This window comes from Mustela putorius, unplaced genomic scaffold (assembly GCF_011764305.1).
Source record: "Mustela putorius furo isolate JIRA1106 unplaced genomic scaffold, ASM1176430v1.1 tig00000450_pilon_pilon_pilon, whole genome shotgun sequence".
Lineage (NCBI taxonomy): Eukaryota > Metazoa > Chordata > Mammalia > Carnivora > Mustelidae > Mustela > Mustela putorius.
In genome coordinates, this window is record NW_025421385.1 from 15,448,130 (window position 1) to 15,471,614 (window position 23,485).

The following is a 23,485-nucleotide window of genomic DNA, read 5'->3' on the forward strand; positions in this document are numbered from 1 at the left end:
CATAGATGTTTACAGGCTGAGGAGAAACAGCCCCTGCAGTGGGAGAGAGACTCAGGTGAGAGTTGTAACTGCACCCCCACCAACGGTAAGGTCAAGGTCAAATGTCTGTGGTATCTGGAGATCAGGTACTAGATGAGCAGCAGGACGGTCTCATACCACCCAGAGGCTTTCTGCCAGCAGTGTGGGTCTCTGCTGGAAGAGGCTGAATGGGTACCATCGAATTTGAAGCTTCAACCCTAGAGGGGCCAGAGGCAGACCAAGTGCACAGTGATGGGGGACAGAGAAGACGCCACTGTTCCCTTCCCATGATTAGCCAAACACAGGCCCAAGATGGGAGAGACTTAAATTGGAATGAAATTTGGAGTTATTTTTGTATAAGGCTGCATCCACATTTTTTATTAGAATTAGACATTTTTTTTTAAAGATTTGTATTTATTTGAGACAGAGTGAGAAAGTACACAAGTAAAGGGAGAAGCAGAGGGAGAGGGGGAAGCAGTCTCCCCACTGAGCAAGAAGCCTGATGTGGGGCTTGATTCCAGGACCCTGGGATCATGTCCTGAGTCAAAGGCAGATGCTTAACCAACCAAGCCACCCAGGCGCCCTAGAATGAGACTATTCTTATGATTGAAAATGATTAGAGGCATGTAAAAAAAATTCTTAGAGGAATCATACATTAATTAAAATTTCATCCAATGCAGCCCACAGATCAAGCCTGACCAGACAAGGCGGGGCAGGAGCACTGTCTTCCGACCGTGCCCAGCTCCCACAGTTCAGGACGCTGGCTTTGTTTCCCACATTCTAATGCAGCTATGGCAATAGGGTACCACCTTTGTGAGAGTTTAACACTATAGATCTTGAGTCTATATGTATTTTGCAAGTCACGGCTATCGCACAGTTATGCAAAATGAAGCGTGATCTTTATGCATTAAAACTAACATAAAATGAGTTATTTGCGTACCACACTCCCAGCAGCGTTATTCACCAGAACCGGCAGGTGAAGCAATCTGCGTGTTCGCAGACAGACAAGTGGATAAACAGATCATGGCATACGTAAACTGGAGCATGCTTCAGCTTGAAAAGCACGGAAATCTGAACAGATGATCCACCACGGGTGAACTCTAGGACATTATGCTAAGTGAAATAAGCCAGTCATACAAGGCCAACAGTCCAGACTCAGAGACAGGAAGTAGAAGGCTGGTTGCCAGGGGCTGGGGGAGTGGGGAGTTATTATCTAACGGGTGCAGAGTCTCAGTTTTGCAAGATGAAGAGAGTCCCGGAGATGGATGGCGGCGATGGTTGTGCAGTAATGCTCAAGTGTCTGACTACTGAATGGTGCGCTTAAAAATGGTTAAAACTGTCGATTTCGTTAGACGTATTCTACCACAGTTAAAAATAAAATCACTATCATAAACAAAGCAAAAACAAAAACAACCCCCCCCCAAAAAACCTACCCCCAAACTCTAAATGGAAAAGCGGAAATTTAACCCTTATTAATCATGGGTGAGCGATGGGGAGAGGAAGACGAGGAGCGGCTGAGAACTGTCGCCGAGTCTCACCATGTGTCAGGTCTTAACAAGCAGTCTCGTTCAAACCTCTTTTCAAACCTACGATGCAAGCCCTGTTTAAAGCCCCATTCTACAGATGAGAAAACCGAGGCTAAGAAGTTACCCAACGTTACACAGCTTGAAAGGAGTGAAGCCAGATTTCTGTCACTGAACTCTCCCCCCCACCTACAGCCTCTCAGACTAGAGGAGGTCATAGAAATCATTAGCCAAATCACTGCCATTTGACTGGTCCACCATGGTTCACACAGCAATGTCTTACTTGACTCGACTCATTAAAATATCGCAGTTATGAAGAGCGGAAAGTGAACCCTAGAGAAGCTGAGTAACTTGCCCACCCCCCGTCGGTGGGCAGTTCCAGTTCAGGTCATGATCCACAGCTTCTATCTCATGGTCACATGCAATTCCTCATTTCTCTTTTTTCACCTGAGAATGTCCACAAGGGACACTCCCCGAGAGGCTAATGGATTTCCCAAGGTCACGTTTTGAGTGCACCATCAGCTCATATCTTTAATGACGCTTTGCCACAATAACACATACTCTGTAAATACATATGGACAAAGTACAGGATTTATACGGGAGCAGAGAGCTCTGTCAGCATAAAACAGAGAGCTTTCTTCTAGAAGCTATTTGTGGAGTTGATGCATGAGAACCCCTCTTCATATAAGCACCCAACTTTTCAGGGCCTGCCCTTCCCAGACTCCCGGTGCATTAGCCCCACAATTATGCTGTGATCAACTGAGCAAATCCATTTCCGTGGCATGTCCAGCCATTCTCAGAGTGGACTCGGTAACAGGCGGCCGAGTACACAAGACCTATATGATACGGACCTTGAGGAATGAACTACAGAAATTCCCATTGGGTCCTGCCTGCATGTCCATAGGGAATTCTTAAAAAAGGTCTCCATAGCCCTGAATGAACTTTAGAATGGCTGAGCATAAAAGTGCAGTGCTAAGTTCTTTAGCCCGGTAGAATTTTTTCTAGTAAAACAACTCACTTCGAGTTTGATACAAGGCTGATGATTAGTGTGAAAGCAGCAACTGGTAGACTTGAGGATCACGGGCATGAATGGCAAGTGGAAATTCCCCGTGGCACGTGAACGTCTGCCAGTGCAGTCTGTCTGCTGTCAAATGATGCTGTTATTCCAAGACTCCCTGCTATTTGTTTCTCCTTTGTCACCCTCGGGGGTGGGATGGGGGCTAGCACTGACAGAGCAAACGCTCACCAGAAACGTCCATTGAAAACCGAAGAGAAGAAGGTACCACAAAGTACACCATGACCGCAGCACAAAGTCGGAAGTCCTAACAATTAAAATTTCCAAGTCCAACAGTTCAACAAGACTTGGAAATGTCCCCTCCATTCGACACGAAAACATACTATGATTTGAGGAAGAGCAAACTGATTTCTACCGCTAATAACAGCTAATAGTTAACGAGCACTTCTTCTGTTAGTTATGTACAGCATTAGGCAGTCTGTTCCATGAAGGCGGGGCTAGGTCTGTTTGCCTCATGGGGTTATTTCCAGCTCTGAGTACTATGACTTGTGCGTAGTAGTTTCTCAATAAATACTGGCTCAGTCAATAAATACTCTCATTTGGTTTTCACAATAACTCTACAAGGTTGGATACAATATTGTCATCACCATTTTATAGATGAGAAGACGGAGGCTCAGAGGTCATTCAAATGTGTCCAAAATCACTCTAGCAGCAAGTATCAGAGCTCGGATTCAAACCCATGAGTACTTGACATCAGAATGTACGGTTTGAACACATCAATTCACTAGTATAGACCAAACCACAGGGCTTTTCCAATATCGAGACCATCTATGAAAGGTGGGTCTAAAAGAATATATTTCAAATCAGAATGCATTGCACTCTTGTTCAGTCATCGACGTTTAGATTTCTTCCATACTCTATGACAAATAAATTTAACAGAAATGACTTACCTACAAATCCTTCTTGACCAACCAGTTTCAGGGCGATTTTATCAGCCAACACTGAAGAGTTGCCATGGGCGATGTTAGCAAAGGGGCCGGCGTGCACAAATACAGGTGTTCCCTACAGAAATTCAAGGACAAATCAAAACCCTCAGAGACAAAGGGAGGGATGGACGAAGATGGCAAGTCTTGGTATTTAAAGACTCACTGAACCCGTTCTGTTTTTATTAATACTGTATATTCAGTGTGCAAATCCTCTCAAAGAAAAAGAAACACCTTGACTCTCTCAAAGGACCGAATTCCTGGTATATTCTACAACAGTGTCATTCCACATTAAATGCTGAACTAGGGAGAAAAACCTATAAGGATTATTTCCTACGATTGTTTTGGTAAAGCACTCATTAGCTGCCTCACTAACTATTAAGTAAACTATTTAACTCACTTTATAGTATCTTGAATTATACATATATATTAATATATTAGAAAATTTTATTTATTTATTTGACACAGAGAGAGAAAGATCATGAACAGGGAGCAGCGGGCAGAGGGAGAGGGAGAAGCAGATTCACCACTAAGTAGGGAGCCCGATGCAGGGCTCGATCCCAGGACCCTGAGATCATGACCTGAGGGGAAGGCAAACGCTTAACTGACTGAGTCACCCAGGTGCTCCAAATTAAATATATTTTTACTTTTATTTATTTATTTTTTAAAGATTTTACTTATCCATTTGACAGACAGAAATCACAAGTAGGCAAAGAGGCAGGCAGAGAGAGAGAGGGGAAAGCAGGATCCCTGCTGAGCAGAGAGCCCCAGGCAGGGCTCCATCTCAGGACTCCCGGATGGTGACCTGAGCTGGAGGCAGAGGCTTTAACCCACTGAGCCACCCAGATGCCCCATATATATTTTTTAAAAGAATTTAAAAAATTATTTAAATGCATTTTTTTCCTCCATTGAGAAATCAATCACTTCAAGAAAAATCTAAAGAAAGCAAATAAAAACCAATACAACTAATGAACCGTGTAGGATGGCAGGACAACCATATAAGGTTTACATTCATTATAGCCCATTTTTATATCTACAATAATAAACATGTTCTTCTGATTCTTACGAATTCTGTTTTAAGCCTTTCTCATTGTTTAACTGGCTTACGTGTTAAAAATCTGGTCAGTATTGAGACAATAAAAGCAAAGCAAATTTTCACTCTTGGTAAAATGCTAGAGTAATTCTTACTAAAAAGGCAAAAATCAACAACAACAACAAACCAAACGGACTCTGATAGAAGGGAATTATCAAAACTTTGAGATTTCATTCTTAGAGAAAATCTGTCAATACTGCATTTTAAATGCCATTTCTATAGTTCTCCTGTATCAGTGAGAACAGACCCTAGCCCTGTCTGAGGGAATGAATCCCCATGCATTGCAATGCTGGGGTTTGAGCCCAAGCCCAGCCGGGGCTGCTGGGGTCCGTGTCTGTGAGGCCTTGGCTGCACCTGTGAAAACAGACGCTGCCCTCTGACTGACGCGGGGAGGCAGCGAGGGACCGAGGGGGAGGCTGGGCGCCACGGAAAATTCCCATGACCCGCGATGGGCTGCTAGCTGAAGACATTTCAAAGACGAGAGAGCTGAACAAAAGTGGGAAGGCAGTAAGAGAAAAATCTGTGAGAATGAGACAGAGTTTATCAAAGCCATTCTGTGAGTTCTCTCTTTACTTTTATTCCAGAGTCCCCAGGAGGGATGACAGGTCCCTGACCAACGAGAGGTCACGCAAACGTCTGGGGAAATAAAGTTGGCAACAGAAAATCCAAACGTAGGTGCTGAGGGATAGTTTCACGTGTGTGTCTAGTGTCTAGACCTGTGTGCCTATCTTTAGCTTCTCATGTCTGCCCAGATAAACCTTTCAAATGCTCTGAAGAAAATACTGCTTAGAGGACGGGGCGGGGGACAGTGTCGGGAGGGCAAGGTCCCAGCTTCTGACCCTGGGTCTCCCACTGCAGCATTCACCAAACACGGGTCTCTGGCGGGGCATGGGTGACAGGGTGGGCTGGACTGCCACAAACCCTTCACCCTTCCCAAGACAACCACTCCCCCAGATAACCACTCCCAAGATAACCACTCCTCGAGATAAGCACCCTTGGAGATAAGCACTCTGCATTAGACACTCCATGAGACACACAGGCTCAGATGCTCAGCCAGTATTTATGGCTCTGATACAGTACACAGAGTTAAGTCCTTAGTTAAAAAACTATGACGGGGTGTCTGGAAGGCTCAGCGGACTGAGCGGCCAACTCTAGGTTTTGGCTCAGATCATGATGTCAGGGTCCTGAGATCGAGCCCCCGGTCAGGCTCTGTGCTGAGGGAGGAGTCCACTCAGGGAGGTTCTCTCTCCCTCTCCCCGTGCTCCTCCCCTGCTATTTTCACTCCTATACATGCTCTCTAAAAAAATAAATACATTAAAAAACAAAAAAATCTTTCCAGGAGAGTCTAGCGTGCAGCCAGAACTGAGAACTACCAGTCTCCCGGCAGCCCGCAGCACGGTAACAAGCCATGTAGTAAAACTAATAGGTATTCATTAATTATTCAACAAATGTTTGCTGAGCACCTAATATGTGCAAGGCAGCTTCTCAGAGCCGTGATCTGGTGGTGAGCCTGGTGGGATGGGTCCTGCTCCCACCCTGGACAAGGAAGTAGGGAGCTTTTGGATGACAGTCCGCGCCGTGCCGGAATGCCAAGACAGTGACAGGACACAGTGACTGGGCCTGTGTTGACCTGTGGCCGGGGAAGGCCTCTCCAGGGTGCTGATATCTAAAGGACTCAAGTCCTAACGAACAAGAAGGAGACAGACACGTGAAATCAGTGAAATCAGGAGGAACGTCCCAGACAGGAAGAGAGAGGATGCGGGAAAAGGAGGAAGAGCCAGGTCCTGAAGGGTTTCCGGCCGCAGCGAGGACCAGCAGCGAGGACCAGCGCAAACCGCCCGAGAGCTCTAAGCAGGAGGCCAACAGGAGCGATTCAGTTTCCAAGCTCCCGGGCAGCTGAGCAGACAGAGGATTCTGGAGGAACGACTGTTAACAGCAGCCACCGTGGCAAGGTGGGAGGTTGCGCTGGAGGCCAAGGCTGCAGGAGAAGTGGACGGGTCGGAGACGGGTCAGGGAGGGAGGCTCTGCAGGAATGGAGACGGGCGGGGGAGAGGGAACCAGGCTCCGGGTCGACTCCTAGGATTTTGGCTGGAACCGCTGACTGGGTTTGAAATCAAAGACCCTATTTTATAACCAGGTTTGATATGCAATGGCTCTCAGGAAGTCCACCCACAACTCTGAAATTCTGAGGTCAGGAGATTCAGAACAAGAGCTGGGGGGTCAGGGAGCACCTGGGTGGCTCAGTGGGTTAAGCGTCTGCCTTCGGCTCAGGTCATGATCCCAGGGTCCTGGGATGGAGCCCTGCATCAGGCTCCCTGCTCGGCGGGGAGCCCGCTCCTCCCTCGGCCTCTGCTGCTTCCCATGCTTATGCTCTCTCAAATAAATAAATAAAATCTTTAAAGAAAAAAAGAGTTTGGGGGTCAGTCCATGGCTGATGGGAGGGAAGCACGGCGGGAGAAGTGAGGGCTCGGACGCTCTCACATTTAGAAGCCGAGTGAAGGCCAGGCCAGCAAAGGAGACGGGGAGGCGGAAGGAAGACAGTGGGAGGCCCAGAGCCACGAGGTGTCCCAGAAGCCAGAAGAACCAAGTGCTCCAGACCAAAGAAACATCAGCTGGGTCAGACCTTATGAAGAGACCACACAGAGAAGGACAGAAGAAGGAAGAACTGGTAGCACAGAGGAACAGGTGACCTGGACAGGACCATCCAGGAGAGGGGGAAGCTCGGGTCAGGCTGAAGTTATGAGGAGAGCCAGGGGACATGCGGAGACCCCGGCCACAGACATTGATGTCTGACCGTGACAGAGCAGAGAACGGAGCAGCAGCTGTGTGGGGACACTGGATCCTGGCAGGTTTGGGGGACTGTTCTGTTTAAGACGGCCTCTACCAGAGCATGCTCGCACGCCACCGGAATGAAAGAGAGGAAGGGCTCACCTGCGGGAGGCAGAGGCCCCGAGAGAAGGTGCTTGCGTTCTCCCCTCCCCGGCTCAGCTCCGCACCCTCACCTCAGACCTTCCAGCTCTGGCAGGTTCTGCCATTTCTGTCCTGTGTCCTCATGTCTGGATTCTTGCTCTCTGCTGGAGCCCTTCTGACTGGAGAGCTCATCCCTGCCCATGGGCCTTTGCGCCACATGTCACCCTTTGCCCACAAAGCTCCTCCCCCATCTCCTGGTCCGTTCACATCGCCGGGCATCAGACGCCACCCACCTCACTCTCTGTTCTCTCATTCCCTCCTGTTTTTCTAATTCAGTCCTTGCCACCAGCTGACATGCTATGTATGGACTGACTCATTTCTCGATCGTCCGTCCCCACCACTAAAGGACAAGCTCCAAAAGAGTAGGACTTGCTGTCCTAAGCTCCCACTGCAAGGCCTGCCCACATGATGGGCTCCGTGAATATTGAATCTTCACGATAACCCTGCTCTGTTACTATCACCATTTTACCCGGGAAAACAGAGGCTGAGATTAGTAAATACTTGGCTGAGGCCACGGCCAGTAAATGGTGAAAGTTGCACCCAAACTGAGCTTTCTCTTGGCTCAATGAATGAACGGATGGAGACTCTGCTGCACTTCCTCCAACTTCCTTGCTCCCGGGGCAAGAGCAGGGTTAATCTTACGAGAAAGGTGGCGTCAGCATGCTTTCTGCGAAAACTTTCTCAGCATGTGCTCTATATTTTGCTTGGGAAAAACAAACCAAAGAACCCAATAATGATGATGAGAAGCTAAGTCCAAAAGAGGCAAAACAGAAAAAACATCCCAAAAACATGGCACCTAACTCACCGACGTACTCGATACAGAGTTTTTAATGTTTCTACTGTGTTACCCAAGGGAAAGAATCCTTACATACACTTTTAACTTTTTTCAGATGACCCGGGACTTATTCGGTTGCTCCCCAGGGGCCCACATGGGCTGAAAACGCTCGCGTTGTGTGGGGATGCACACTCGATTGGATAAATGCAATCTCTGCCAACAGTTTCCATAGCGAGAAAGTCACTCACCTCCAGGGTCTGCATCAGATTTGGTTTTATTGCATCTTTCATCAAAACCGTCAAGGCACCCGTGACTCCCTGAAGGAGAGAAAAAAGAAACCTGCTTTAGACTGTTGACAAAAGGTCATCCGTGCCAAGGTGACTCTCGTGGCCGTTTCCGGGCAGCTGGCCTCGTAGGTGGGCATTCCCATAGGCGGCGGCGCTCCCGTCCGAGCCGCAGGGGACACGGCGCGGCTGGCTGGACCCTTCTCGCCCCGACCAGAGTGGATGTCAACCATTCCGAGACGTGAAGGGCAAGTAGCAGTCCTCACCCTTTCTGAAAAAACCTTCCTTGGTGGTGTTTACGAGGCTTGCCCTACAGCAGATCTTTCAGTCTGCCTTTCGGGGTCTTCTGGCAATTACGCACATTATTTTTTCATTATCAGAGATTATACCATTGCTTGAAGAAATCCGATAACATATGAAAATCAGGCTGTTGACCGAGCGGGAAAGCAAAGGGATAAAGGGAAGTGTCTAAAAGCACCCATGTTTCTAAAAGCGACGGAGAAGCCACTGGTTTCCCAGTGCCTCACCCCACAATCTAGGAGGCCCTCAGAAAACGGCTATTTGGCAAAGCTTCTCATTTTCCATTTTTTTTTTCCCGTAACAATTGTTTATTATAAAGATGAACCCTCATCCTCACGACAGGCTTATCGATAGGACTTCTGGTAGCGAGCACGGGCACCAGGACCACCAAACTTTTTGGATTCGCAGCGCCGGGGATCAGCTACCAACAGGGTCCGGTCATACTGGATGAGGATGTCTTTGATCTCCTTCTTGGAAGCCTCATCCACGTATTTCTGGTAATAGGCCACCAGGGCTTTGGAGATGGATTGGCGGATTGCATAAATCTGGGCCACGTGACCACCACCCTTCACTCGGACTCGGATGTCCACCCCAGCAAATCGCTCCTTGCCTAGAAGCAGAACAGGTTCCAGCAGCTTGTATTGTAGCGTGCGGGGTTCGATCATCTCCAGGGGCCGCCCATTCACCTTGATGAGGCCGTTGCCCCTGCTGCCTGAATGGCTGGAATGGAGCTGATGCCCCCCGCACGTAAAACACGGCTGCCTCCTCCCAAGCCTGCAAAGCTCTGGGTGGGGCTCCCGCCGCGTCCCTGTTCCCCATTTCTGGAAAAGACAGACGGGAGAAGGAAGAAACAGGAAAGAAATCTGAGAACTATGGAACAAGCGGGCCAAAGAAGGCCACAGGGAAGCTGTAGAGAAACAAAACCAACAGAACAAAGCCCTTTCACCTTTTCTACAGATGCTGGCCAAGTGCCTTGGCTGCACTGTAAGGCAGCAACGTGTGTAAATACCGTGGGAATATCGCCTTGAGAAGATAAACGTGGCACGTCACAGATCTCAACACATCAGAGGGCAGAATCTTGAGGGTTTAAGGTTTACAGGAAAATCCAATTTATTTTCTGCTTTACTGTACAAGATAGATGTTACACAAAATGCCACCAACCTATTATAAGCAATATTAAGATGTTTTACTGTGAGAGTCACTGGCTAGGAAGGGCTCAAAGAAATTAGTTCTTTTCTTTACACAGAGCAGATAGAAAAACAGCTGTCTGCTGAGCTTTCTGGATGCTGCGTTTGTTTACACTTCCTGGTATAGGCAAGAAACTAGAGGCGGAAGGACAGTGGACACAGTTCAACTGCCTCAGGTTGCACACACCTGCTGATTTTCCTGAGACATCTCTTATCTTTTGTTGTTCCAACACACTAATGCTCAAGCCCATGCAGACAGCAGCTCTAGGGCTGTCATGGTCACTGTGAACTCAGCACCTGTTCCATGTCCCGTGTCCAGGGGGAGAGAGTTTGGACACATTCTTCCAGAGGATGCCAGGAGTCAATCACCTTATAAGAAACGTTGAGAAGCCATCTACTCGAATTTTCGTGCAAGACCTAAGTCCTTTTGGTCAAATCAGAGTATATAAATATTTATAAAAGGAGTGAAATGAAAAGACGGAAGCTCTTAAAATCTTCCTTTAAAGACCAGCTATTGATAGTTCCAGCTGGTAGGAAACATAACTGGAAGAAGTTAGGCGCTTTTTGTAAAAAAGAGACACAAAAGATGATTAAAGAGCGTAAACTTGGGGTTTGTTTTCAGAGCTAAAGCTTTTGTCATACACATGTGAAAATAAATGTAGGGAAATCATGTTGCAGATTAAGTTTTAAATTATTTTGGATGTGTATTTATTGATATCCAAGATTAAGAGATACAGGGAAATATATCGATAAAGAAACTATAATATGTTAGTTTATGTAGACAGGTCACCATGTTCGTGGTTTATAAAAAACAGTACCTTTAACAGCAACCTGGATTTGGGTTTTCTCATTAAGCTTTATATGAAGCATCCTAGGGGCTGCTAACAAAAATATTTGATTTAGTGCACAAGACCCATGAGACGAGTCAGTCAGATTGATCTCTTCCAAAGTGGCCAAAAAGTGATCAAGACACTCTGGCAAAGGGGTCCAATTACGCCCTAAGCCCTCGGAATTAAAATATTAATTTGTCTTTTCCCTTTCCAATCATCAGCATGCATTTGAGCTGCCATCATGGTACGTGACCCGTATGTGGGAAAGTTAGCTGAAATTTAGGGTGCTCGATGGCTTTCCCGATGCCTCTGTCCCACCTACACTCAAGCACATGAAACAGCTATACCAATGGGTTTAAGGTAGCAGCAAAGATGGTGATTACGAAGAATGAAAACGATGGGCATGCCAAGTTAGAATGAGCGCTACAAGGGGCAGTGACGCACCAGGGTACCCAGAAAGCTAACAGGAGGCACTGTTGCACTCGAAGGGGAGCTAGATGCTAAGAAGGATTTAAGGGGATTTGGTGTCATACCCAAATATAGAGAAAGCACAGAATTAAACAAGTCAGGGCCAATCTGCACTCTACGCTCCCCTTCTTGAAGGTGGAGTCACTTTCTTCTTCTTCTTTTGAAAGGCGATTTTCCTCCATCGCAAGCAGGCACTATCGGCCTTCATGAAAAAGCCATGAGCTACCAGGAGGTCGCCCTACCCGGGGCAGAGAGCAGAGATTGGGGCTGCCAAGAGTCCTGAAACGCTTGGAAAATACATGTCATGTGCTGGGGTTGCAGCCAGGGACAAGCACATCATAGATGCTGGAAGACAAGAGGCTTGTGTGGGGAAAACGTGAGTGGAGACATGGTCTGGGATGTCCGTGACACAGGCTGGTAAGATGATGACCTCCATTCTCCTGAACACGGGCCAGCGACATGGCGAGCTCTCTAGAGTTCCTGGGATGGACGCACTCACCAAATCTTCCGCTGTCACGGGCTGCCCACTTTTGTCACTGGCCACCACCATTCTTCCCAGCCGCTCCTTCATGTCCGCCAGGCTGTCCGCCAAGGCCAGCACGGCCATGATCTCGCTGGCCACGGCGATGTCAAACTGCGCCTGAAAAGCAAAGGCAGAAGAAGGACTGGTCAGCGGTGGTGCCATCTGGACGGCCATTTGCATCAGGAGCCGTACTTCAGAGATTAAGTTCCAGAAGGCCTAGGGGTGTAGCCTCAGTGCGCCGATCTCACATCCTCGGAGTGTCTGGAGTGCTGGAAACATGCAAGGTCTTGTGCCTGGTGTCCTCTGGGGCAGGTTCTCTACCAGTGGCCATGCTCTTCCTGGATTTTGTTCTGCTGAGCAGATGCCGCCTGGCTGGGCCGTGGTGACCCTCGCCATGGCACTGGGTGGTTGGCTTTTGTAGCATGTCTCAGACTTGTGATTAATGGCTAATGGGACTGACTGACTGACACATGTCTCTTCATGACTGAAAGTGGGGCCCCGAAGGCAAGAACTTTGGGAAGGCTTACTCCCACATCCCCAGCATGGAGGACGGTGCGTGAAACAGCAGGCACTCAGTGTATGGACTCTAAATAAATAGCTGCTGGCCTCCTGTACTGTTGCCATCGGGTGTCTAGGGGGTGGCATCAGTCCGTCCAGCAAAGAGATGAGGAGCAGACAGTGAGAGACGGTGCTGAGGCTGGTTTCCCAGAGAGCTTCACAGAGCAGTGTGGACACCCCATTATGTGTATTCCCCCAAGTCAAAGGTGACACAGAATCAAATTTCAGCTGTCCATGGGGGCTCGGCCCTCAGACCTTGAAGCAATCGGCAATGAATGCGGGACAGCAGCTACTTTCTATGACATACGCCTGAGCCTTCCTAGTCCCTCTGCTGGCTCTCACTGCAGGCTGTAGATGGTCCAACAGGAACTAAAAGAGAAACAAGGAACCTGCCTTCCTCCTCCTCCTAATTCAGCCACTGGACAAAATCACTTCATCAGGCTCTGCCTGTATTCTCTTCTTCCTGAGGAGCCCGTGAGGCAGCCGAATGCAAGCTTACACAGAGAGAAAAGGGCTGTGCCCTGGTAGGGGTGACCTGATAAGACATTTTATTGTCCATTTCCGTCAGCAACAAGAAAGGAAATGAAGGAAATAAGGAGCTTTCTGGCCGCTTCCACGCTGAGATTTCATTAGTCACTGATGTAGTGAAAAAAATATTACCCGGAAGTCAAATAAAACTATGCTCAATTATTACATTTTCAATATAATCCATTCCAAACACAGTGACTTGTCATTATGTGATAGTTAGAATTCTCTACATTACTTTCCCTTATAAACAGTGCATATTAAAAATGCCTGAAAATTCGGAGGCTTTCTATGCAAAACATGAGACTAGAGATATTCTTAAAATATTAACTAAGTAAGTAAATAGTATTTATAATACACAAATAAGCTCCACATTAGTAGTCATTATAACTTCAAAATTTTCTACCTTGAAAAATATCAAAAAACAAATTGGTCAATTTAAATGATCACTTATTGGCTCAGTGTGGTAAGCATCTGCCTTTGGCTCAGGGTGCTGGGATCGAGTCCCACACTGGGCTCCTTGCTCAGCAGGGAGCCTGCTTCTCCCTCTGCCTGCTTGTGCTCTGACAAATAAATAAAATCTTTTAAAAAAATAAATCAATATCACTTATTAATTTTACCAACAAAGATATACTTATGATCAGACTGGTCATTTTTGTTTTGCAAATAAAGTATTTCAGAATCATATACAGAGATTGTTACTATTTTTCACAAATTTACACGAAGGACAATATACGATGTTAGATGAATGTGATCAACATGGCTTTTCTGGAAGGTAATGTGGGAATGTGTATCAACACTGGGAATCTTCTTCTTTGACTCTCCACTTACAGATCTGGAAATGTGTCCTGAGGATATCGTCAGACAATCTACACAAATATGTATGTAATGTTCCTGCAGCTTATGAGGCCAACGTAACAAATACCCTGAGTGCCCATTTACAGGAACTGGCTTAGTTGGTTACAGTACATCCGCAAGAGGAGTATTATACAGCCGTTAAAAATGATATAGTGTTACCTTTACTAACATAAAAATACGTCAGGGGCACCTGGGTGGTTCAGTCGGCTGAGTGTTCAACTCCTGAATTCGGCGCTGGTCAGCATCTTGGGTCATGAGGTCGAGCCCCACATCAGACTCTAGGCTCAGCGGGAAGCCTCCCTCTCCCTCTGCTCCTCCCCTGCCCCCTTTCTTTCTCTCTCTCTCTCTCAAGTAAGTATGTCTTTAAAAAGATGTATGTCAATAGAGTCTTAGGGTTAAAAAAAAATAGGTAAAGCTCTTAAATATAATCTTTTTATTGAAAAATAAATGTAAGCATAAAGCAATTCAAGATAGAACCTTGGGTAAGTTACTGAAGATAATACGCCTGCCTTTCCCATTTGTAAACCAGGCTTACAGAACTAGACGGACCTGGTGTAATGATTACAAGGCACTGGACAGGCATTCACATCTCAGCCACTACTGACCTCCCATTTCTCCAGTACCTGGTGACGATACAAAAATACTTGGAGAAAACAGGAAAGGGTTACTTATGAATCACTCCTCATTCCCACCCCTCTCTTCAGAACTAACTCATGTCACAAATGTACATCTCTCCAGCTTCTAGTCTGTGTTTATATACACACATGAGCACGTACACTGGCTTTTTCTTAATAGAACCTGGATTAAACTATTCGCACTTCAAATTTTTTTCATGTGTCATTTAAAAATAAATCTTTCCATTTCACAAATAGGGATGAGACCTCTACTTGTCACTTCCCCTACAGGCACTGTAATATTTTCACCTGCTATACCTGTGGCACAGAACAATGCACTAGTGGTACGTAACTGCCCCTCCTGACGGATGTTTAGACTGTTTCAAATTTCACCGTTCCAAGGAAGGCTGAAAATAATATCCTTATACATTGGGGTTTTGTTTGTTTGTTTGTTTTTTGCACAGGAGCAGAAATTCCTTTATTTTTTCTATGTCCGCAAGTTAGAATTCTTGGGTCATTTCAAATTTTAGTACAAACAACTATCATCCAAGAAACTTTACTAATTTAAACTCCAGTGAACACTGTATAAATGCCTCTAAGTTGTCTTACTCTCAGTAACATTCAGTAGTGATTTATGTGTTTTTATAAGCTCACAGGTAAACAGCACCTCATTGTTTTAACTTGCAGTTTTACGACCACTTGTTGGCATTTTGTGTTTGCAAACTGCTCTTATTCTATTTAGCAATTACCAAACACCTTCTACTGCTGTATAAGGAAGTTTGCTGCTCTGACAGTACAGCAGGAAGAGAGAAGACAAAAACCCCTGCCCCTTAGAAAACTCATATAAAACATCTGAGGAGGGGGAGGCAGAAACATGCAAGATAAAGAGAGCAGGCAAAGGAAAGAGGGAGTTTTGGGACAGGCAGTCCCAGTTTCTTTCTCTTTTAAGATTTCGTTTATTAGCGAGAGCACATGAACAGGGGGAGGGTCAGGCGGACAGGGAGAAGCAGACACCCCGCTGAGCGGGGCTCCATCCAGGACCCTGAGATCATGACCCCAGCTGAAGGCAGCCACCTAACTGACCGAGCCCCCCAGGTGCCCCCAGGCTGTAAAGGGGAGCCGTGAAGGCCGCACTGAGAACAGCGGGCCAGGATCGCAGCGAGGGGGCTCTTCTTCCCTCCCGTGCCCGACTCCTTCGTTACAGCTAATGCAAACATTCCCTCCTGCTCTGTTACTGGTTTTTTTTTTTTTTTAAGATTTTATTTATTTATTTGACAGACAGAGATCACAAATAGAGAGGCAGACAGAGAGAGAAGAGAAAGCAGGCTCCCTGCTGAGCAGAAAGCCTGATGCGGGGCTCGATCCCAGGACCCTGGGATCATGACCTGAGCCGAAGGCAGAGGCTTTAACCCACTGAGCCACCCAGGTGCCCGTTGTTACTGGTCTTTTGATGTTTTTGTAGATGTCAGCTTTTCATGTTCAAAATCTTAACTTTTTATGACGTCAAAAGGATCTCTTCTTTCACATTTCTGGATGTCACGTCCGTGACTGCTGACACGAAGAGCAAGCCCTGCCGGGTCCGACCCGGCCCAGCTGTGGCCTCTGCCTTCTCTGCTCAGCGGGCGTGACGGCTGCTGCAGCCCTCCTTCTCCTCGAGGATTCTGGGATACAAACTCCTTTCCCTTCAGAAGTCGGGATCCATTTCCCAGGGCCACTGGCCACTTGGTGCCATTGGTGAGAAACCCGAGGCCAGCCCGGGGCTCACTCCTGCGTGACCAGTCAGGACGTTTTTGTCTGTGGCAACTCTTCGCAATCTGCTTTACCCTTAGACTTGGTGTGAGTATCACACTCTCCCCGCGCGGCACCTGGTAGCTCCGTTGTTAAGCATCTGCCTTCGGCTCAGGTCATGATCCCAGGATCCTGGGATCGAGCCCCATGTAGGGAGTCTATAGTAGGGAGTCTGTAGGGAGTCTGCTTCTTTCTCTCCCTCTGCTGCCCCCCGGCGTGTGCCCCACCCCCTCCGTCAAATAAATAAATAAATAAATAAAATCTAAGGGGGAAAAAAATCTAGAGGCGTGCTGTACCTGACTGAAAAATCGGAGTGATTTTATGCTCCCTAAGCATCTGTCTCCACATGAAATGGAAGTAAACATCGTAACTTACCTTCTGCAGTTTCTGCTTTTGGGTAATAGAACATTATTCTTCAAAACATTTCAGGCTACTAAATAACAAGGTGTTTACTCTTTGGTTTATGAAACTTGAGTAATGTGTTTGAGATTTTCTTTTTTCAGTTGTTATGCAGAGGTAGAATGAACTTGCTGGATTTACAGTAAAATATGTAAAAATTTATATTCAAAAGACACCGCAAGTGGTTCTTCCCAGAACTACAACTGAAGTCACCTAGGAAAAGGAGAGTAAGAAAATGCCGGGGCCGTTTTGCCTCCTGCACCCCTCCCAGTCCTGCTGAGGAATGGGAGCAACACCTTGACATGATGAGAAACATCCTGGCCACTGTAGGTGGATGACCGAGAGGGGAGAAGCAGAGAACCCATGTCAGGGTTGGTGCAAACCATCACTAGCAAGACCAGAGCCACGCCCACACAGAAAGGTCACGTACCTGCCGGGAATAGCCCTTCTCGGTGGGGGCCTGCCCAATCGTTATTTTTCGTAGGAATCGGTCATTTGTATCCAATACTGAAAAAGAGATAAAGCTTCTTCAATCCATAGGTACGGACCAGCTACCCCGTGCACCTGGAGCTGTCGTGAGGGCCAAGGAGGCCGTGGGGGGCAAGAGGCAGGTCTGGCTATGCTGCCCCTGACGTCCCAGTGAACACACAGAGAACCAGATTGAAAACACCAGGCGGCACTGAGTGCCGTAGCAAGACCAAAGGCTTGATATGATAGGGTGTGTCAGGGTGGGGGTGAAGGCGGGGTGCCGTGTTTGACTAGCTAGTAAAGGAAACCCATTTCCGACGTGGTCACATTTTACCCTGAGCCCGAGTCACAAGAAGAAGCCAATTTTGGTTCTGAAAGCGTTCAACGCGGAACTACCGCAGGATGCAGCCACGACGGTCCTAGGTATACAACCAGCAGAACCCAGAGCAGAGACTCGAACACGTCTCCGAGGATTCACATTCACTGCGGCATCCTTCACAACACCCAAAGGTGGAAGAGTCAAGTGTCCATCAGAAGGTGAACAGGTGAACAAAATGTGGTCTGCAGACGATCACACAGCCCAAACCAAGGGAACGAACAACCACACGGACAGACGTGGGAAGAGTATGCGTCGTGAAATCAGCCGGAGAAGAGGACTAACGTTGTATGATCCCACTAACGTTGTATGATCCCACTGACGTGAACTACCAAACTCACAAGTGGTTGTGGGGGGCTGGGGGGGGAGAGATGGGGAGTTATTGTTCAATGGGTACATAGTTTTTCTTGGGGATGATGGAAGGTTCCAGGTGTAGAGTGTGGGGATGCATGACCCCCGGAAGCCCAGTGAATGTATTTAACACCACAGATCTCACACTCATAAATGGTTAAAATCTCATGATACGTATTATTTTACCCCAGGACAATAAAGCAGTAAGGTGAGGAGGGAGGGAAGAAGTCGGCTGTGATTAAAGCAGGCACCAATTTGCATGGCTTCCGCTGGTTTCTCTGAACGGCGCTGACTTGCATGTGTTTGTGGAAGGTAGGTCTGTGGAGTGCAAACCAGAATGACAACGGCAGGAAACCAGCGAGAAGGAGGCGGGCTTCACTCGTAATTCACGTGGCTTCCAAGAACAAGCCGCCCACCGCGACAGCGCATTAGATGGCCCTGACATACTGATGGCGAGAATTCTGTATTCGGGGACTGAGAGCATCTTAGGATGAAACATGTCGAGCTTTTCCTTCCCACACGAGGCCTCGGCCGGCCTGCCTACCTTGCCCTCCCATTGTTCCCTGACTGCCGGTGCCACTGTCCATGCGACACGCCCAATCTCTCACACTCACGTACACACTCAGATACGCAAACACACTCACGCGCACACTCAGACTTCACACGTCAAACACATACAGGCCTGGATGATTTGAAGGTCCAGCCAGAGTCTACACAGAGCAAGAAACGCTTTTTAAAACTCCCACTAGCTCGTACTTATCGCCAAGACCCGTGGCCCGGTCCTGGTAAAAACACTTCCCACTCTGACGTGCGGGATACGCAATCCTGGCATATAACAGGTATGATGCTTGCATTGGAAATTCAGCTGCCGTTACTGAGCAGAGAGAACACAAACCAACCAAAAAGAAAAAAATAAAAAAGGCTGGCAGGATCCGCTCGAAGCAGGGCCACTGGAAGGCTGCGTGTGTTACAGGGTCCCAGCAGGTTCCGGATGCTTGGTGGGGAGACATGTGGGTGCGTCAGGGCCACAGAAGAGATGGGAAAATTAAATTCCTACACACGAGGTAGACACCAGGAAGGAACCCTAAGTTAGTGATGCTTCATTCTGCCCTCTCAATGTTAGAGGTAAAGCTGGACGGCGGAACGCACGTGTTCACTCCAGAAGAGTCACTGAGGGTCAGTGTTGTGCCAGGTCCCACGAACCCGACGAACAAGACGTCAATCTCAGATCGGAAGCTTGGACTCGCACGGGGAGATGGAAGGTGCAGGCGAGTGTGGGTCTGCGGGGGGCCTCGGGCACTACCCTGCTGCCTGTGTTCTGAGGAACACCCACGGCGAGCGGAGCGGTTTCCTGAACAACAGCGGCTGGGGTGCTGGGTGGGTCACGGCACTTGGTCAGGGCATGGCCACTGTTTTCGTTTCGGGGACGGAGCTGTCATGATTCCCTGCAAGGCTTGCTGGGGGGGGTGTGTGTGTGCTGGGAACCAGGACCTGATGTCACTTCACTGAGGGTGACTGAGGCCTGTGGGACCGCTGTCTAATAGCCTGGAGGTGGATGCACCAATGAGACAGGAGAGAAGAGCAGACTGTAGCCCCCCACATGGGAGGGGCGGTGCTCAGCAAGGCTAGGCTCTTGCTCCTCTGGGAGATACAAAATGACTTGGTGGCTACTGTTCCTTCTTCTTCTTCTTCTTCTTCTTTTTTTTAAAGATTTTATTTGCCAGAGAAGGAAAGAGAGAGAGAACGCGCAAGTGAGCACAAGCAGGGGGAGCAGCAGGCTCTCCAATCAGCAAGGAGCCCAATGCAGGACTTGATCTCAGGACCCTGCGATCATGACCTGAGCCAAAGGGAGACGCTTAACCCACTGAGCCACCTGGGCGCCCCTATTTGTTCCTTCTTTTTACATTGTTTCTGGAATAGTCTATTGGCTCTGGTCCCATGTTACTGCCAGGCAACGAGGCCTATAAGCTTCTGAGAGGAGACACAGGGTGAAAGAAACACCAGTTACATTTCCTCCAAAGGCAGAAAGGAAAGGCTGGTCCTTCCATAAATCCACACCATTCTTATAGTCCAAGACGAGGTGTGCAGCCCCACATCATCCCTGAGGGTCCCCCAAGTCATATAAGAAATTAATCTCATCATGAGGATTACGTTATTTCTAGGTCAAACCTCATATTGCCTTAAAAAAAAAAAAGACTCTACATTAAATGTCCTCAATTCACTTGGTAAAGAGTTCCATTTTTTATATTAACTCCTGGGAGTCAGAGCCAAACTACCTAGCAAATGTCAGTCTAAACTCCTCCAATCCAGGTTGCTTGTTGACACCCATAATATTTTCTTTACTTTAGTACCATTAAACAATCACATAATTCTTGTGTCTATCTGGAATAGCTTTTGAGAAGCTGTCACTTCCATTATTAAAAAAAGTCAGCAGGCTTCCCAATAAAATGCTGATGACATTCATACCCATTATTACAACTGTCGTTTCTCTATTAAATAATAAATTGTGGTTCATTCACAAAGGAATATTCTAGATCCATATAAAGTTACCACCACAATAAAGAGCCAATGAAATGGAACATGCTACTTGTAACATACATGAAGCTGGCAGGATCCAAAATCTATAGACCTATAGGTTTTATTTAAAAAGTTATAAGTTTTTATAGATTATATATATATATATTTTATATAAAAATCTATAAAATGTAGACAAAAATATCCTATATTTTTTTTCAGTTTCCAAAATGGCGTTCCTCTCCCTCAGCTTGGGAGACAAATGCTCCGAACACTCCTGCTACGGCTCCCATGATGGCGTCTACTGATGGCTTGGGCAGTGCCGTTGAGTTTGCAAAGCACTCTCTTGCGGCAGCAGAACCAAGCCAGGCAGACTTGGCTAACCACTGTTCCATTTCACGGGTGAGAAATCGGAGACAGTCGCTTGTTAAAAGCTGCACAGCTCCTCCCCGGTGGAGCCAAGACTCAGCCTCTGGTCTTTGTCTCTCCATCTCCTGGTTTACGGGGAAACACTAGGCTCCTCACGAACTGGTTGAATAGATTCTCAGAAGGAAAGCTTTGTGTCCCTCGTGACAGGGGGGCCCCAGGCTGTGTCCAGGAGAGTCTAGGCAAGGGGACGGGGTGGGGGCGGGGGGTGCAGACAGAGGTTCGGCCCAGCTGTCTGGAAAGCAGACATAGAGGAAAAAGCCCCTTAGGGCCACGTCGCGGGGATGCTTCAGGCCAAGCTTCCTGGCCGCCTCCGTGTCCCACACAGGATTTTATCATACACACTGCGGGCTTCTGAGCAAAGGGGTGACAGAAGAACATCTCTACGTTCTGAAGCTGCCTACTGGCGAGATGGGCGTGTGCTCACAAGAACATCTACTACAAGGTCACAGCAATCAAGCAGGCATCTGATAAAAGAGGTTATGGGAGTGGGTAGGAAGGAGGAAAGCGAGGGGCCGGTCTGAGGAGAACGTACAGAAGGGTCAGGCATCCAGACCTCCTGACCCAAGAGCCTCTGAGCTTCAGGCGCTACTACCCAGGGAGAAGAAAAGGGAGTAGCGCTCCCTGGACGTGTGTCGGGGGAGTGAATGGGACAGAGCCCGGGAGGAGCAGCGGGCTCCAGAGGGGGAGTGACTCTGCCTCCTACATAGGAGGCGACGGTGAGTGAACGGGCAATGACCGTTCTTGAATCCCACAGAGGGATTCCGGATCCCACGCTGGGTGGGTGAGGGGAAGACGTGAGACTGGGTACTTGGGAAAGCGATTTCACGGCTGCAACTGGACAACTGTCACCCCCGAGCCTACCTCTCTGCCACGTGATGGTGGAGGGGTCGATGTTGAGACGGGCGAATTTCCCGATTTCCTCTTCCGTCAGGGCGTTGGGATCGGTCTTATTTATTCCCAGTTTCTAACGATGAAGGGGGAAAAATGTGATCGATTTTAGCAAGGAAGAGAAAGCAAAACGTACCCCAAATGATCCCGGTCATTTTTATTTCCTCCATGGCTCGGAAGTCTTTTTAGAACTACACTGAACTAGAAACAAAACAAAAAAACCTGAAACTACACTGAACTTACAATAACTTGTAGGTGAGACCAATTCCTAAACAAATACCCAAATATCCCTGAAATGCAAGACACGGATATATGTAATACACCCTAAATGACACTGAAATCAGGCGTGGCTGGGCGGACAGAGAACACGACTTGCTGCTGTCTGGGCCCGAGACTATCAGGACTGGGCGACGTGGCCACGTGTCCTCCACGCAGAAGGGACATCGGCTGCTGTCTGTCTGCGCCCCCGTTCTGGTTCATTAGCTCTTCTTTCAAACACCAATACCAATAACTCAAGTCAAGGTGATGGCCATTTCTTAAAAAACAAGTTATCTCTAGTACACTGAAAAAAATGTCATTAAAACTCTGAGTGCATCCATTTCTGTAAAGGAAACATGTTCTGAAAGCTCCTGATGAAGCATAAGAAAATAATCTGAAAGCATGACTGCCAACAGGAATGACCCCCATGTTGTGGCTGCTGGGGTCAGTCCAGCGCACATGTTCTCAACACACTAAACTTGGTTCGGAGGCAGGATGGTGAGTTTTTAAAATCCATGTTCGCCCATCAGCGGCTGCCAGTTTTACCATTAAAGTTAGTTTTCAGTCTCTGAAAAGAGCAAGGGGGAATCACTGTGATAAGTAGGACAGCAGCAAACAGAACTAGGGTGAGAATTAAGATTGCTTTAACTAGTACAATCTCAGTTAGCATCTTCCTGCATAAAACCTGACATTTTCTCTGAAAATGTATCAAGGAAAATGTATCTTATTTCCTAGAAATTGAAGAAAATTCATGAAAGAGAAGGGCTCTCAGAAATTCGATTTGTCAGTGGACTAGGTATGCTAGGTTTGCAAAGCAGTCCTCTCAGTTGATAGTGGAAGGAACAGAGAGCTCAAAAGGGGAACTAGTCTGTCCACCAGCTCTTTGGTATAATCAGGTCTGAGGTTTCTGGTTCTCTTCTCTCTGTTACGTTGGTCTGTCTCTAGACTTTAACACCTCAAAGAGTGTCTGAAAACCAAAGACCAAATCAAGTTCAAAATTGCTGGTTTTGATCATCTTTCTGACTTGTCTCCAGGATTATTTTCTTCTGGAAGAGCCAGGAAGTGCAAACTTACTTTCAGCCGAGCAAGCTGAATGCTTGAAAACTGTCGAACACCATTCACCGAAGGAACGAGTCGATTATACAGCGCCTAAAAACACAAAACAAAAATAAAACCCCGCAAAAACTTAAGAGCCAACTATGAGCTTGGATAATTCACAGGATATGACAAAGTTCATTACATTTATGACCAAACTGTTTAGATTAGAGACCCTATTAAAATTCTTGGCTAATATAAACCATGCAGCCTTAAGTTCTATTGTTTTAATAAATCTGACTAGATCTGAAATAAGGCACATTGCAAAGACTTTGCATAAATATAAATATTTCTTTATCTACATAGCCTCACAACCACCATATTAATATTTATCTATATATGGTTTCCAAAACTCACAAGGGATTACTTTGATTGGAGGAAGTCAAGACCCTTGT

General features: G+C 47.2%; 2 protein-coding genes across 2 annotated transcripts in view; both read right to left on the bottom strand.

The window, feature by feature from the left end:
• Positions 1 to 23,485, bottom strand: part of MTHFD1L (methylenetetrahydrofolate dehydrogenase (NADP+ dependent) 1 like) — a 183,635-nt gene that overhangs the window by 104,426 nt on the left and 55,724 nt on the right. The window contains exons 15-20 of the mRNA XM_045080183.1: positions 23,070 to 23,144; positions 21,711 to 21,813; positions 17,142 to 17,218; positions 11,946 to 12,086; positions 8,626 to 8,694; positions 3,507 to 3,618 (exon numbers count right to left, since the gene is read on the bottom strand). Coding sequence (XP_044936118.1) covers positions 3,507 to 3,618; positions 8,626 to 8,694; positions 11,946 to 12,086; positions 17,142 to 17,218; positions 21,711 to 21,813; positions 23,070 to 23,144 — 577 coding nt within the window. The remainder of the gene's footprint in view (positions 1 to 3,506; positions 3,619 to 8,625; positions 8,695 to 11,945; positions 12,087 to 17,141; positions 17,219 to 21,710; positions 21,814 to 23,069; positions 23,145 to 23,485) is intronic.
• Positions 9,246 to 10,007, bottom strand: LOC106005867 (40S ribosomal protein S16-like; the record flags this gene model as incomplete). The annotated part of the gene is made up of 1 exon (XM_045080279.1): positions 9,246 to 10,007. A coding segment is annotated over one exon (702 nt), but the record flags the coding sequence as incomplete, so codon positions are not given.